This window comes from Olea europaea, chromosome 11 (assembly GCF_002742605.1).
Source record: "Olea europaea var. sylvestris chromosome 11, O_europaea_v1, whole genome shotgun sequence".
NCBI classification, from domain to species: Eukaryota; Viridiplantae; Streptophyta; class Magnoliopsida; order Lamiales; family Oleaceae; genus Olea; species Olea europaea.
This window is the reverse complement of record NC_036247.1, coordinates 20919702-20936306: the sequence shown is the minus strand read 5'-3', so window position 1 is coordinate 20936306 and position 16605 is coordinate 20919702. Positions and strand designations below refer to the sequence as shown.

General features: G+C 34.3%; 1 protein-coding gene and 1 long non-coding RNA gene across 2 annotated transcripts; one reads left to right on the top strand and one right to left on the bottom strand.

Annotated features, from left to right (window-relative positions):
• Positions 1-201: 201 nt before the first annotated feature.
• LOC111403732 lies at positions 202-1027 on the bottom strand. The gene is made up of 2 exons (XM_023032341.1): positions 573-1027; positions 202-465 (listed from the first exon to the last, which is right to left on the bottom strand). Exons 1-2 carry the CDS (start codon positions 1003-1005, stop codon positions 431-433), a joined length of 468 nt encoding a protein of 155 aa, XP_022888109.1. The 5' UTR covers positions 1006-1027; the 3' UTR covers positions 202-430.
• Positions 1028-3386: 2359 nt separating this feature from the next.
• LOC111403733 lies at positions 3387-4618 on the top strand. Its single transcript, XR_002704519.1, has 3 exons — positions 3387-3875; positions 4175-4348; positions 4474-4618. It is a non-coding gene; the product is annotated as an uncharacterized LOC111403733 (long non-coding RNA).
• The last annotated feature ends 11987 nt before the right edge of the window (positions 4619-16605 follow it).

The window sequence follows — 16605 nt, the reverse complement described above, 5'->3', positions numbered from 1 at the left end:
AAAATCCAAGTCATGAAGAATTTCATTCTTTACTAATCTTTCCATCCTTTCCTTGGATATGTGACCCAAACATTTATGCCACAAGTTAGCAGATCGTTCATTCAGTAAACCACGTTTAGTACCAATATTATGATGCAAGGTCAAAAGAGTCTCGGCAAAGAGGTTATGAAGCTTTAATTTGTATAAGCCATCACAAAGAATAGCGGAACCAATAAAATGATTTTGCTTAAACAAATTCAAACATCCATTTCCACCATTACAGAAATATCCAGCGGAATCAAGTTTTGATAAAGAAACTAAATTGCGAGAAATGGAAGGTACATAAAGTGTTTGAAATAAATCTAAATGATGTCCAGTATCTAAAATCAAACGATAGGTTCCAATGGCTTCAACTGGAGCTTTGACTCGATTTCCCATGAGGACAAACTTTTCATTTGGATTTATGGTCTGGGTTGAAAGGAATCCCTGCATCGTATTAGTAACATGAGTGGTACATCCAGAATCAATCCACCAAGTATTATAAGGAACTTCTGCCAAATTAGATTCGAAACATACGTAAGAAATAATCTTACCTTTACTTTCGAACCATGCCTTACGTTTCAGGCAGTCCTTTTTATGGTGCCCAGGTTTGCGACATAAATGACACACATTTTTCTTGTGTTCCTTATTGTGGATTTGAGCAGAAGACTCATTTATCTTTAGTGGTCCTTGCTTAATGCCCTTTCCAGATCTTTTCTTATATTTCTTTCCAGCTCCTTGACGACTTACAAGATGAATAGAATGAGTTCCTTGATTCTTAAGCCTTGTCTCCTCTTGCACGAGCATACTGTGCAATTCATTCACATTCCATTTGTCCTTTAAGGTATTATAGTTCATATGGAATGGACCGTACTCGGGAGGCAAAGAGTTAATGATAAACTGTACTAGGAAGTTCTCATCCACAGTCATCCCAAGAGTCTTAAGTCTTGCTGCAATGTTACTCATTTCAGTAACGTGCTCATGCATGGTACGAGAACCATCAAATTTCATGGTGGTTAAAGTACCCATCAGTGTGCCATCAAGTGATTTGTTAGCTGTTTGAGAACGTTCTTCCACAAACTTCATATATTCCTCGGCGCTCTCAGTTTTAGGGATAGTAGACTTGATATTCTTTGCCAAGGTCATTCGCATAAACATTAGGTTTAATCTGTTAGACCTTTCCCAAGCTTTATGGACAGATCTTTCATCAGCACTGCTCTCATTAGTAAGATCGGCAGGTTTCTCAACTTGAAGTGCCAAGTCCAAGTCCAAAACATCTAAGTTGAACTGAACTTGTTCACACCAGTCAGAGAAATTTAGCCCATTGAACAGTGGTATAGATGAAGCATGCGAATGCAGAGAAACGGGAACAGAGACTGCAAAATATAAAATGCTCTAACATTAATACTTTGAGTTTTAATTTCAAATTCAGATAACAATAAATGTATAGCGTAATTCTCCTTTGGGTGATATTACGTTATACCATCATAATAAATGTAATGATGCTAATTAAATTTCACTTAATTGGTAATTAAACATACTCTAATCAAACATGTATGATATCTTTGGATATCCAAAACACATCCGACCAAGTAAATCAATTAACCACGATCATGTTCAAGATTAATAAAATTAACTGATCAACCTTTGGGCGATCCATAATAATTTTATAATCTTTGAATTTCAATATACTCTTGACACCAATAATGAAGTCATTTTCATTTACAAGCATCAAACTATCAAGAGTAATTGATAAATAAATATGTAATTTAGCGTTCAAAATACCATAATGTTTGGCCACTTTGGTGACTAACAAACAACATTAATCGAACATTAATCACATAAATAAAACATTCATATAAATGACTCATCAAAACTTTCGAATAAATCACTTTCTATACCAATTATTGCTTGTAAAATAATTACCACACAATATTCATTATTGACAATAAACAAACAAGGCAATGAAGGTTGTTAAACTAGATATAATTTTACTTAATCCATAATTTAAATCTTAAGCAATCAAAACTATCTTCTGCAACACTGTACACTTCTGCCAATGTTTTTCGTGCATTAATTGGTTTTGCAATTTCAATTTTACACATTACTGCTTCTACCTTTTCTGTATTCTTTGTAAAGGTGTGATCAAGTCCATTTAATTTATGGACATAAAAGATTCTGAAAGTCGATGGTCACTGTCATATATGAATGGATATCCAGCATCAAATCTTATCCTTTGACAATGCTACAGCTTAGTCAAGATTTTTCTTCTGGCACTTTTAATGCACATATTCAAAGGCAAATAAAGAATTGGACTTTACGAATGACTCTAGCAATTTCTTTCTGGTTTTTTCCATTCCTTCAAATAGATTAAGTCAATTTTACAGTTTAACGCTACGCACGATTTACATATTTTATGCAGCCGTGAATTCCAATAATAATTAGTTTCAATAATCTCAACAAGAACCTTAATACCGAGATCTATAAGAAATAATTAAGGATCGATAAGTGAAAAACAATAATCTTAAGAGGAAAATCAAGAATTCTTTAATCATAGCTCTGATACCACATGTAAGACATTAAACCCTAATACCAAGATCTTTAGAATTCTTGATTTTCACATGTGAATTTTAATTGATCAAGAAAACATACCTTGATCCATGGCAATAATTGAGAATTTTTGATCTACAAAATAATAAACTGTTAAAATTAAAGAAACCGTTCTCTCACTTTTCCTCTCTTTTATTGAATGAATTAATTGATGGATTTCATTCACATTTATAGGCAGAGAGAGGCAGTCTCATTTTGTGCCATAAAACTCTCAACTTTCCATCAAAGTAGACAATTATAAAACTACAATTTCTCAATTGGGCCAATAGGATTTTAGTAATATTAATCACCTTAAATTAATTTCTTTAATATTACATGGGCCACAAATAATTGGTTTTACAGATATCACAGTACATTATAGCAACTTCAATTTTAATTTTGTACAGTGTTATCTGTTATAATGCACAAAACATGCCCCAATATGTAGTAATGATCTGCTGCCGTTACATTCTTATCGTGACAATTTTTAGTTTTTCTTCATACGACGCATTGTGTATATCTGATTCTTATCAAACACTATTTGTTTGTTTTGGTGTTTCTAGTTGTTGCAGCCCTGCTACATACAAGCACCATCTCAGGCTGATATAGGGTTGTACTCAAAATTGTCCTTACTTGGACGTTTTAAAAGGAGACTAATCCTAGAAAACATCAACAAAAAGCACCCTGCATGTCCGAAGTATAACGGAATCATGCATGAGTTCATGTCTAGGAAAAAGGAGCAAGAAATGGAAGAAATTGAGGTGTATTTAGCTTTTATGTTGTTCTTGTTATCTCTGAATTTGGAATCAATAATTGAAATTCATGAATTGGACAACTTGAAGCTGTTTGCTTTTCTGAAAGAATGGAATTTTTCATTTTTCAAAATAAAAAATACTTGGAGAAAAAGATGGAAGTTAAGGAGTTTTCAGATTAAAACTTCGAGAAAAAGAAGAAATCGAAAGCTTTAGGTCTTATTTACTATGTAATTGCTCAATTAAGACTATCTATTGTACAACTTTACAGTTTTTTATTTATTTATTTTGTGACATTCGTTGACAATATTGCGTTGATGGTGGCAATTTCTTCCTGTCACTTGATTATTTTCTTAATATTTCTTAAAATAGACTGCAAGTGCGGTGAACCAAGGGAAACTAGTACCCGAGGATGTAAGTTTTGGGTTGTTGTCGAAGAGACTGGAGGAAGGGTACTAAGGGGTAAAACTGGCTTTATTTTGGATGGAGTACCTTTCATGAGAATTCAGGCTGTACGTAGTGATACTTTCCTCTTCTCTGTGTTTTTTGGATGGTTTATCAAGACTCATATGTCACTTTAGATGGAATATATTGAATTGAAGTCCTCCTGACACTGTTCAGTCCAATTGAACGGTCCTCTTTCGTGCTTTCGACATATAAGATAATGCAATATTTACTCCCAGTATGTTATCCAAGTTTTGGCTGAGCTGCGATTTGTTTTTAGTCTGCATCTAGTGTTATAGGAGTAGGAAAAATATTCACAAAAACATTCTCAAGAAGAACTTTGATGTATGTTACTGCTATGGTCCTTGCAGGAAATCTTGGACCGATTTACTGATATAGACTTGGTGCTGAACCTTAAATGCACAGAGTATATTCTTGCTCCTTTTCGTCAATTTTTTCCATTTTTTTCCATTTTTTCTATCACTTTGTGCAGTTACACGACTGAAGGTAGACAACCCCTATATGGCACTTCGTTGATTGACCATGTAAGCATTGAGATTTTAGTTAATCTAGTTTTATTTTTTTACTTGCATAATGAATTCTTTGTAAAGAATCTATAATTTTCTCATATTCTCTTATGCTATTTCTTTTTGTCCATTTATTTTGGTAGGGCTGCATTGAGCAATGGATTGACTTTGCCACTTCTAAGATCGATGTCAATATAGTGTCATTTTTTTACTTGCATAATGAACTCTTTGTAAAGAATTTTTTTCGATTTATTGAAATGATGTGTTTAATTTTTTTTGTATGGATTTACGAAGTTATTATCGATTTCATGCAATCCCAAAAAATATATATAATTTTGTTGGTTAATTTGAAATTGTTGTACAAAAAGAAAAAATGCAAAAATAAAAAATAAAAAAAGATAATACAGCAACGATCCAAAAATGTTGCAAAAAATAAGGGTATAAATGATTTTTTTTTTCATGTAAATAGGTAGTAAACAGCAACAAGCAATGAATGTTGTGAAAACATCAATAGCAACAGCAAAGAATGTTACAAAATCATCAATGGCAACGGGTTAAGAATGTTGCTAAAACATTAACGCCAATGGGCAATGAACGTTGTTAAAACATCAATGGCAACACACATGGAATGTTGCTAAAACATCAATGGCAACAAACATTGAACGTTGCAAAAATATCAATGGCAACACAGTGAATGTTGTGAAAACTTTAACGGAAACGTTGCAAAAAGTTTTTTACAACAGTCTTTGAACGTTGTCGTATCCCTCTACTATATGGAAACGTTAAAGTTCGCAACATACATCAAAACGTTGCAAAAGGGTTTTAGCAGTATTTTTTGACTGTTGTAAAAGACTATTTTTGGTGTAGTGAATAAAGAACTAAAAGTTCGGTAATTTTAAATATGCCCCTCGTTAGGAGAGGTAATTTTAATTACTAAATGGGTTAAGAGCTCTCAATAATTTACTATCCTAGCATCTCATATGGCATCATTTAATTTCTCCATCAATACTACCGTAGAAACATTCTATAGGAATTTTCCTCAATGTTTTTTTATCAAGTATTTAACCCTTGTTTCAACGATATTCCAAATCCTATAATTAATTCCATTACCTTTCCGACGAGTAAAATTAATCCTTACTGAAATCTTCACTTCATAATTTGGGTTCAATCCAATAACTAGAATGGTGCAGCCTTCTTTTACGGATATTGATAAAATTAGGCTTGAATCATACATATTCCTTATTTATACACTAACGAAGGTGGCCGTGATTTAATTAATTAGACATACCCTCTCACATTTAGCCCTTGTTTAATAGGAATTAAAATCTAGATTTTAATTTACGTCAAAGTCAACAATCAATTTTAACCACATATTTCTTGGCTAATCACAACCTTTCAACTATATATTTTATTAACTTTTATCAAAATCTACTAAAAATTTAATTTTAATCCCTGATGCTACATGATGTAAATAATTGACTGCAATGGCCAACAAAGTAAAGGCAACTGCCTGACAACTGCTATGCTAGCCTGACTATGAGATCAACACTGACTATCACTATGGTAGATCGACTGCCAACTATCACTATGGTAGATTTATTACCACTTTACTAGCTTGATTATAGCTATGCTAGCCTAAATGTCACTATGATAGCCCGATTATTGCTATGCTAGCCAGACTACTGTTACACTAGACTGATCACCTTTATACTAGCCTAATTACCACTATGGTAGACTGACTATCAATATGTTGGTTTGACTACCACTATGTTAGATCGACTACCACTATGCTAGCTGAACTATGGCTATGTCAGATTGACTATTATTATGCTAGCTTAACTGTCATCATGGTAGACCAAGTATTTGCTAACTCGATACCAATATGGTAGATCGGCTACTACTAAGATAGCTCGACAACTTTTGTGCTAGTCTGATTATCACTATGGTAGATCGACTATTGCTATGCTAGCTTGATTATTGTTATAGTAGACTAGCTACCACTATATTAATCTGACCGCAACTACGGTAGACCGATTACCCCATGCTAGCTTGACTACAACTATGGTAGATCAACTACCGTTATGGTAGAATGATCACCATGACTCCCAATTAACTGAACACCATTTTAATTGATTGAAAATCATCCGACTATCTAGTGAATGGAAGTTGACCACTCATTATAGGGGTGACAACCGCCTAATGAATGGACGTGTTATACTTGACACATGGACGATGACCTCTTAGTGGTTACATGGCACCAGGAATCTATAAATACTTCTTAGATATGTTAGGGATGGGAATTTTGATTTTACACAATTATTTTTTGGCTCTCTCATCTTTCCTTAAATTGTTTTCATAAAAATTTGATCACTAGTTCTCACATCGGAGGTATAACATAAGATATAGCCCAACTTCTTTTTATAGTGTTTATTATTCATCGAAATTGTAGAAGCTGCCCAGAAGATAGACGATGCATTGTCAAGAAGAAAGGATAGGCGTGGGTAGATCGTTTTGGAGGAAGACCCATTCACATCCGAGATCATGGTAGTCCTTTTACCATATTGGAGCCTTTTCTTTATCTATATGGCCCCGTTTCAACTATAGTCTTGGTGACCCTATCATTTATTATTACTGGATCTCTTCCTTGATAAAATCCACTAAGTCATCATGTCTTAGGTTTTCGACTGCAAACATCTCTCCAAAGGGAGTAGTCCTATTTCAATCAGACCTCAAATCTTGGAAATTAGTATCCAGATAAATACTTTCAACCACTACCATTTTGTTGATAAAATGAACGATATAGCTTTCAAAAGCTCACCTGTGCCCTTTTATGTGTTATAGATCATCTATATTGGGGCAGAACCAAGCGTTCAACAGTGAACATATGGATGAATTGTTTCCTAAGGTTAGGTCAATTGCCAATGTTGCCTGACGTTTGCTTGTTCTACCACTTTCTTGCTCATCCCAAGTGTAACATAGAACCCTTATCTTTTTTGTGCCAAAGTTGTCCCTACAATGTTCATGTCAGTTGTATTCCTACACGTGGTCGACAGTGTTAGTCTTTCCACATAACGTCTACATTTTTGGCATATTATTTTTCTTTGGGCTTTCTGGTTCTTTAATTGCCTCGGAAAATGAGACATATTCTTCATTGTCATCCACCTCCTCTCGTTGAAGCTACTTGGTCCCATTCTTTAAAGAGAAGCACATAGAGAAGCATGGTCATTTCATTTGATGGATTGGCTAGCTCCTTGCTAAATTCTTCCACCAGATTCTCTAGGGGTCTCATCCTGGATGGCTTGACTAACTTCCAACCTATTGGAGTGCTAACGGACCTTGAAGATTCCCATTCTCACTTCTGATGGGACATTTGTCTTTCCATGTGTGGCCAATCAATATGTAGATTAGTTGTCGGTAAGAAGAATGGGATATTTAATCCTTTTATATAAAACCTCCAACCTTATTCTTGCTTTCTTGTGCAAAGGTGCCTTGCTGTATCATGAACTCGTATTGCAACAATAATACCTTCTGGAAAACTTTATATAATGGTGGTTATATTAGCCACATCTCGAGTTCACTTGGCTTACTTCTTTGTTCTCTTGCTTTTGTGGTTTCCTTCTGAAATAACTTGACATTTCTACTCATTGGATTCTGTGAAATGTTTTCAAAACCCAAAGAATCACGTTTTTTTACAAGTGACAAAATATTTTCTCCATTTTTTGGCCACATGACAACTTTCTATTGGCAACTTACTCTTCACAAGGATTTGTGTTTGTTTGGAATTAAGTGGACCATTGATTTAAAAATAAAGGGTTGAGATTTGCATCAACTTTTCTCTCATTTCTTGAAGTAGACGGCAGGAGAGAGAGACTAGATTTCTCACTTTTTCTTCTTTCATTTTCTTTAAAAAATAGCAGATTCTTTATCTCTCCCACTCTCTCTCTATTTTGGCGATTTTTGAGCCATTACCAAGGGATATTCTTCAGATTAGTTCTTGTATATTCTTCCAGCCATATTTCTATAGTGAGGCCCATATTTTGGGGCTGATGATCTGGTTATTTTACAATTGGTTGCCGATATTTTGTGTGTTTTCAGCAGCAGGTTTTTTGGTCAAATTTTATAATGTAAATTGTTACTACATTTGAGTCCAGGCCAGAGTCGGTTAGGGCTATTATTGTGAGGTTTTTTTCACATACTGATGATCTGATTTTCTTGGTGTAATCTGATTCTTGTAAATGAACTTGTGTTCTCTCTTGGGAGGTTCTTTGCATAGTGACGAGCTTGGTTTTTTGCCTATGAGCCCCCCAGATTAGGCTTGGCCAAACTGGATGAAAAATTTGTGCGTTCTTCAATTTTCTAGATGGTTTTATTATTGTTGTGGTTGATTAATTGGTGATTGAAGTAGCACTTTGGGTGAAAAATCCCAACAAAACTAGTATCAAAGCCTCCAAGGCGTGGGTAAGGATCTGTGAATACAATTAATTTTTATTGTATTGATGTGTTTGATTTGATCTATGCAGTCCAGTAATTAATTTGAACAAAAGTTCTTGGAGCTAGCGTTTTGGATTCTGAGTCTGCATTAAATCGCTGGAGTGGATTTAATACTGTTATACATGGTATTTGGTGAGATTGTTCCAATTTAGTTCACAGTATTTGATCTGCATGTGTTCTTGAATCATATGTGAATCTGTGAATATTAATGTGGCTTGGATTTGTTCAAGAATTGAATAAATAGTTTGATTGGAATAGAATCATGTATTAGGATTTTTTTCAGATTTTTTGTAATTTGATTGTTTGGCACCAACTGTTAGAAATCCGAAATTAATCCTGCTATTATTCAATTTGTGCATGCTATATAACTATGTTTTTTTCATTCTGCCATCTGCTTACCTAAAATTATCTACAAAACATATTTCAAAACTTCTTCTGCAACTTAAGTGATCTGATATATTAAAAATCACATATGTTCGCGAGTAGTAGCCACCCTTTTACAGAACCTGCAATGGGTTCAAAGGTCGAATTGTCTCAATTTGATGGAAATGAGGATTACTCGATTTGGAAGCAGAAAATAAGGGTCATATTGGTCCAACAAAGGGTTGCTAAAGCCTTGGATGATCCTGAAAATTTTTCTAATGAATTGAAAGCTAAGCCTGATGAAATTCTAGATATGAATAAAATTGCATATAGTTCTATCATATTGCACTTATCTGATAACATTGTAAGACAAGTTGAAGAACACAAAACTGCTAGAGAATTATGGACTGCATTAGATACTGTTTCTGACTAAGACGTTGCCAAATAAAATTTACCTCTTAGAGAAACTGTTTAGCTTTAGAATGGATGTTGGAAAGGATTTGGAAACTAATTTGAGTAACTTTAACATTTTGATTAAAAGCCTTTCCCATAATAACAATAAAATTGAAGATGAGGACCTTGCGGTGATCCTTCTTAATTCCCTACCCGAGTCCTATCGGAATATCAAGAATGCAATAAAATATTCAAAAGATGATTTAACGCAATCTATTGTCATCAATGCTTTAAGATCTCAAGAATTGGAAGTCAAGAGAGAATCTAGAAGTTCAATGGAAGAAAGTATATTTGTGAGAGGAAGAATTGAAAAGAAGGAAAGTAACTCAAACAACAGAAGATTCAAATCGAAATCAAAAACTAGATCTCAGTCATGAGATAGAAGCAATAAGAAGTGCTACCATTGTGGGAAAATGGGACACTTTAAACATGTTTTCTTTGAGTGGAAGAAAAAATCAAAAGATCATAATAATGAAGATTTGAATAATTCTGTGATTGGTTCTGAGTTAGACAGTCTTCTTGTAACGATTGTGTCTGATGAAGAAGTTGATAAAGACTGGATCTTGGATTTAGGGTGTACATTCCACATGTGTTCTAATAAATCTTGGTTTAATAATTACAAAGAATTGAGTCCAAGAAAGTATATATGGGCGATAATAACTCTCAAAGTGTTCTTGGTATTGGTGACATTGCTATCAGAATGTATGATGGTATTGTCAGGAAATTGAAGAATGTGAGACATGTCTCGAATTTGAAAAGAAATCTCATCTCATTAGGATCTCGTGAAGATGGGGGACATTCTTTTAGGTCTGAAAATAACACCTTGAAAGTTATGAAGGGATATTTGGTAATATTTAAGGGACCAAAAAGAAATGGATTGTACTATCTTTTGGGAGAGATAGTTACCCCTCAAGATGCTAAATCTTTGACCATAATGAAAAATAAATCTGAATTGTGGCACAACAGAATGAGGCATATAGGAAATAAAGGTTTAAAGTATCTAAGTAATCAAAAGTTGCTTCGGAAGGATACGATTGAGCCTCTTGAATTTTGTGAAACATGTGTGTTGGGCAAGTCACATAGGGTGAGCTTTGAGACTGGATCACATACTACCTCTAGGCCCCTAGACTATGTCCACTCAGATTTATGGGGACCAGAAAGTCATCCTACACTTGGAGGGAATAAGTACTTTCTGTTTATAGTTGACGACTACTCTAGAAAAGTTTGGACTTATCCATTGAAATCTAAATCTGAGACTTTTCAAAAATTCTGAACTTGGTTGAAGATGGTGGAAAATCAACTTGATAAGAAGTTAAAAACTCTAAGAACTGAAAATGGATTAGAATTCTGCAATGCTGAGTTTGATAACTTCTGTAAGCAAAAGGAAATTGTAAGACACAATCGTTAAGCACATATCACAACAAAACGGGGTCACGGAAAGAATGAATAGAACTCTAATGAACAAAGTAAAATGTATACTAATAAGTTCTTAATTAGCAAAAGGTTTTTGGGCGGAGGCTGTATCTACAGCTGCTTATCTTATAAATCGATCTCCATGTAGTTCTGTTGGATTTAAAACTCCACAGGAACTTTGGACGGGAAGAACCCCAAACCTTTCTCATATTACGGTGTTTGGATGTGCGGCATATGCACATCAAGTTGAAGAAAAGTTAGATCCTAGAGCTACTAAGTGTGTGATGGCTGGGTACCCGGAAGGTGTTAAGGGGTACAGGTTGTGAGTATTGGGCGTTCAAGGCATTAAAATCATTAATAGTAGAAATGTGGTTTTCAATGAATCCAAAATGCCATGTTTAAAGAACAAAATTGATAATTCTAAAGAGCAGACTAATGAAACTACTTCACAGAATGAGGTGAAGCTAGCAAAGCTAAATCCCACTCAACATGAAAATATTGAAGAGGGTGTACAACAATCTGATGAAAATGTTGTTGACACAGATGAAGGTGAAGTAGGTCCGAGTGAAGTCGAAATTGAAATAGTAAGCCCAAATGTTCCCACCATTGAAACAATTGCTCAAGATTATCAATTGGTAAGAGATAGGGAAAGAAGGCAAATCAAACCAAATCCAAGATATGAAATAAATAATTTGACCGACTTTGCCCTTATCTCATGTGAATCTTTAGAGTATTCAGAACCTTCATCATATGAAGAGACTATGAATAGCTCTAACTCTGAAAAGTGGAAAGTTGCAATGAAAGAAGAAATGAAATCTTTGCTTGAAAACAACACGTGAAAATTAGTGAAGAAACCCAAAAATCAAAGAGTTTTTCAATGTAAATGGATTTTCAAACTAAAAGACGAGATTGTGTCATCTGACCCTTTGAGATATAAAGTAAGGCTAGTAGCCAAATGATTTACTCAAAAAGAGGGTGTTGACTACAATGAGATCTTCTCCCCGATTGTCATATATAAGACCATAAGCTGATGCTTGCACTAGTCGTTCAGTTTAATTGGGAAATTGAACAATTAGATGTCAAGATAGCCTTCTTACATGGTGAATTAGATGAGGAGATCTATATGAATCAACCTCAAGGGTTTGAGGTGAAGGAGAAGTGAGGCTATGTGTGCAAGTTGCAAAAGTCATTGTATGGGCTCAAACAAAGTCTAAGGCAGTGATACATTAGGTTTGACACATGTGTGTTGAAGATTGGTTTCAAAAGGAGTGAATATGATCACTGTTTATACTATAATAACACTAGGGTTGGTAGTGAAGTTTATTTACTTCTATATATTGATGACATGCTATTGGCCAGCTCTAGTAAAGCTGAAATTTTGAGACTTAAAGGGCTTCTAAAATCAGAATATGATATGAATGACTTGGGAAATGCCAAGAAAATTTTGGGAATGGTTATCAACAGAAATAGGCTAGATAACATTTTAACTATATCACAAAGTGCTTATTTGAACAAAGTTGTAACCAAATGTGACATGAAAGAAGCTAAGAAAGTTAATGTACCTCTTGTAGCCCATATGAATTTATCATCATCTCAGTCTCCTAAAACTGAAAGGGGAACGGAAGAAATGAAAAATATCCCATATGCTAATGTCATAGGATCAGTCATATTTTCTATGATTATCACTAGGCCGAATTTGGCTTATGATATAAGTTTCTTAAGTAAATTCATGTCTAATCCGGGGAAACCTCATTGGGTGGGGCTAAAATGGCTTCTAAGATATATTGCCGGGACATTAGATATGGGATTAGTGTTTGAAAGAAGAACTGAACAGCTCACTTTAAAGGGGTATGAAGACTCCGATTTTATTGGTGATAAGGACCAAAGAAAGTCTACTACCGCCTATTTCTTCACATTTGGGGAATAATTGCATCACATGGAAGTCACAACTTCAATCTATTGTCACATTATCCAGCACGGAGACTAAATATGTGGCAATAACCAAATCTGTAAAAGAATGTATTTGGTTAAAAGGAATTTTCATATGTGAAAAAATTGCTTGTGGTGATGATATTCTTGAAAAAATTCATACCGATGTAAACTCATCTGATATGGTAACCAAAATTCTGAATGTAGGTAAATTTAAATCTTGTTTATCTTTACTACATATTGATACGAGCTAATTTCTTTTGCAGATACTAAGGGCAATGATGTAGGACAAAAATATTACCGTCACATGCATTGTAGCAACTAGAGAGAGCTAGGGGTTTGTGAAAACAAGGTAAAAATTGTGAAATGTTTTCAAAACCCAAAGAATCACATTTTTTTACAAGTAACAAAATGTTTTCTCCATTTGTTGGCCACATGGCAACTTACTCTTCACAAGGATTTGTGTTTGTTTGGAATTAAGTGGACCATTGATTTAAAAATGGAGGGTTGAGATTTGCATCAACTTTTTTCTCATTTCTTGAAGTAGACGGCAGAAGAGAGAGACTAGATTTTTCACTTTTTCTTCTTTCATTTTCTTAAAAAATTGCAGATTCTTTATCTCTCCCACTCTCTCTCTCTATTTTGGCAATTTTTGAGCCTTTACCAAGGGATATTCTTCAGATTAGTTCATGTATTTTCTTCCGGCCATATTTCTGTAGTGAGGCCCGTATTTTGGGGTGGTGATCTTGTAATTCAGATTTTATAATGTAAATTGATACTACATTTGAATCCAGCTCAAGGTCGTTTAGGGCTATTATTGTGAGGTTTTTTTCACAGACCGATGATCTGATTTTCTTGGTATAATCTAATTTTTGTAAAAGAACTTGTGTTCTCTCTTGGGAGGTTCTTTGCATAGTGACGGGTTTGGGTTTTTTGCCTCTGAGCCCCCCAGATTAGGCTTGGCCGAACTGGGTGAACAATTTGTGCGTTCTTTAATTTTCTGCATGGTTTTATTATTGTTGTAGTTGATTAATTGGTGATTGAAGTAGCACTTTGGGTGACAAATCCCAACATATTTTTATCATCGTTAAACCATCTTCGCTCATACTTCATGGATTTTTGTGTTGGGCACATGATTCTTGTATGTGTTCTAACAGATGGTGCCAAATCGTTACCCTTAAAAACTAGAAATGATTTTTTAAAGACGACCATCAAGTTTAGTGTTGCATTTTTACACAACTTTCCCTTCTTTTGGGTTGTTTAGGAATCAAAGTTTGTGGAAAGAAAAATGTAAAAGTTTATAATGAGATTTTGGTTAGAAAGTGCCATCCGATGGGAGGTGTTAGAATTTTGGAGAGCCCTTAACTTTTCCTTAATCTGAGGCAACTTTTTGGTGTCGAAAATTGGATCTTAGATTTTTCGATCTTTCATTAGTTGTGTAAATAAATTTATCTATAGATAACTTTTAGGGGCATTTTAATCATTTTTATAAATTATATTTTCTCATAATTATGTTGGAAGTCGTGATTAAATCCAGTGTTTAAGATTATGTTGTGGTTTATGTTCGCTTTATAATTGGTATCTATCATTATGTTGTGGTTTATGTTGTGATTTTTAATCAATTTTTCAAAATTAGACCTAAACTAGGTATTTCAAACTTATTTAAATATGATATCTCTACCCACAATGATCTTACCTCCCTTTTTGGCTTCAGCCCATACTTCTTGTATTTCTAACTTGCCTAGTGCCACTCATGTGTCTCCTCATTCTCAATCACTCAAACTGCCTATAGGTGTCATAGCCTAAGTTACTCATATTGGACATTCTCCTTTCTCCCTATTTATGTCATTGTATTGTGGTTTTTTCTGTCTTAAATTACAATTTACTAAAATATCCAGTTTTGTTGTCATTTTTCCTCCTCATTTGCCTTTTCCAGGACCAATACATGAGGGAGCTTGTTGGAATTAGTGAAGAATGTGGAGGCCTCTATCATCTCAAGCATTTTTCTCCAGTTGTACTTCAAATCAGCTCCAACCCCATTAACACTCCTGATTTATAGCTTCTCCGCTTAGGTCATCCTTGAAGTTATTGTATTTCGAAATCTTCGTATACCTTGACTAGTGTAGATTTGAAATTGATATGGAGCATGACTTCGGCCTACGTATCCGAGACAGACATACACACCTTTCTTTTAAATTGATTGAGAATAAAAATACTTTTATATTTATTATATTTATTGCAATATTTGGGACAGATATTTTACGCACTCTACAATCAATGCACATTATTTTCTTACAATTGTTGATGATTTCTCATGTTTTACTTGGGTGTATTTCATGCATTTTAAATATGATTTTCCATGTCTCTCTACCTTTATTAAAATGGCACACACACAAAATTTTATTGTTATATTAAATATGTTTAGTTTAATAATGGTCAAGAATATCTTTCTCATCGCATGGAAAAAGAATTTCTTGATCATGGCATCCTTCATGAGTGCACTTGTATAGAGACACCACATCCACATGGTGTAGCCGAACAAAAGCATCGTAATCTTTTAAATGTGGCTCCGTGCCTTTGTTTTCATGCACATTTACATATTTCCTTCTGGGGTAAAGACATACTTACTGCTACTTATTTAATTAATATGCACACCATTATCCTTCCTCAATTATAAACTCCTTATGACCTTTTCAAAATATTCCCTACTTATGCGACATACTTACTGCTGTTTATTTAATTAATCGGACACCATTATCCTTCCTCAATTATAAAACTCCTTATGACCTTCTTTTCAAAAAATTCCCTACTTATGCACTTTTGTGTTGTTGGATGTCTTTGCTATACATACACTTTAAATGTTCATTGAGACAAATTGTCCCCTCGTGCTACATCATGCATATTCCTAGCCTATTCTCAAACCCTACACAATTACCATATTTACAACTTACGAACAAAATTATTTATTTTATCTCACGATGTGCTTTTTGTGGTATCTATTTTTCTCTTTGCTATTGCCACAACACCCTTGATCCCTCACCACTACCTACCCGGCCAAATAACCCATATTTCCTAGATATGCCGCATCATATCTCAAATTTACCCCATGATATAGATCACACTTCTTAGTCATTTTCCCCAGCATCATCCTCACTAGAAATTACACCACACGTACCATCACCACCAGATGATGACCTTCATGCCAATTCTCTAGAAAATGTCACATCCCCTTCCCTACTATCTAGACCTAATCACATTATCACTTGTCTCACATATCTTCGAGATTATATTTGCTCAAACCTACTTTGAGAGGTCCCACATTCGTCACCTTATTCCTGCCTTTTTCAGGTATGGTTCATTCTTTACTGAATTTTCTCTCTTATCATTTTTTTAGTCCTAAACACTTTGCTTCTATCTCATCTATCTCCAAAAATGTTCAAGATTCTATTATCTACTCTCAAGCTATCCTTGAACCTCATTGGCAAAAGATGATGTCTTTCGTAATTCAATCATATAGGCTAATCATACATGGGCTCTTGAGACTTTTTGTCCTAGTAAAAAGGCTATTGATTGAAAATATATCTACAAAAAATAAAAATAAAATTGCTTGTAGATGGTTCCATTGA

What these genes read in the sequence shown, in the direction of transcription:
- LOC111403732 (XM_023032341.1), bottom strand. Translation starts at nt 1,005, where the DNA reads ATGCATGAGCACGTTACTGAAATGAGTAACATTGCAGCAAGACTTAAG. An exon ending in GGCATGGTTCGAAAGTAAAG is followed by an intron (nt 466 to 572) that starts GTAAGATTATTT and finishes AATACGATGCAG; the next exon opens with GGATTCCTTTCAACCCAGAC.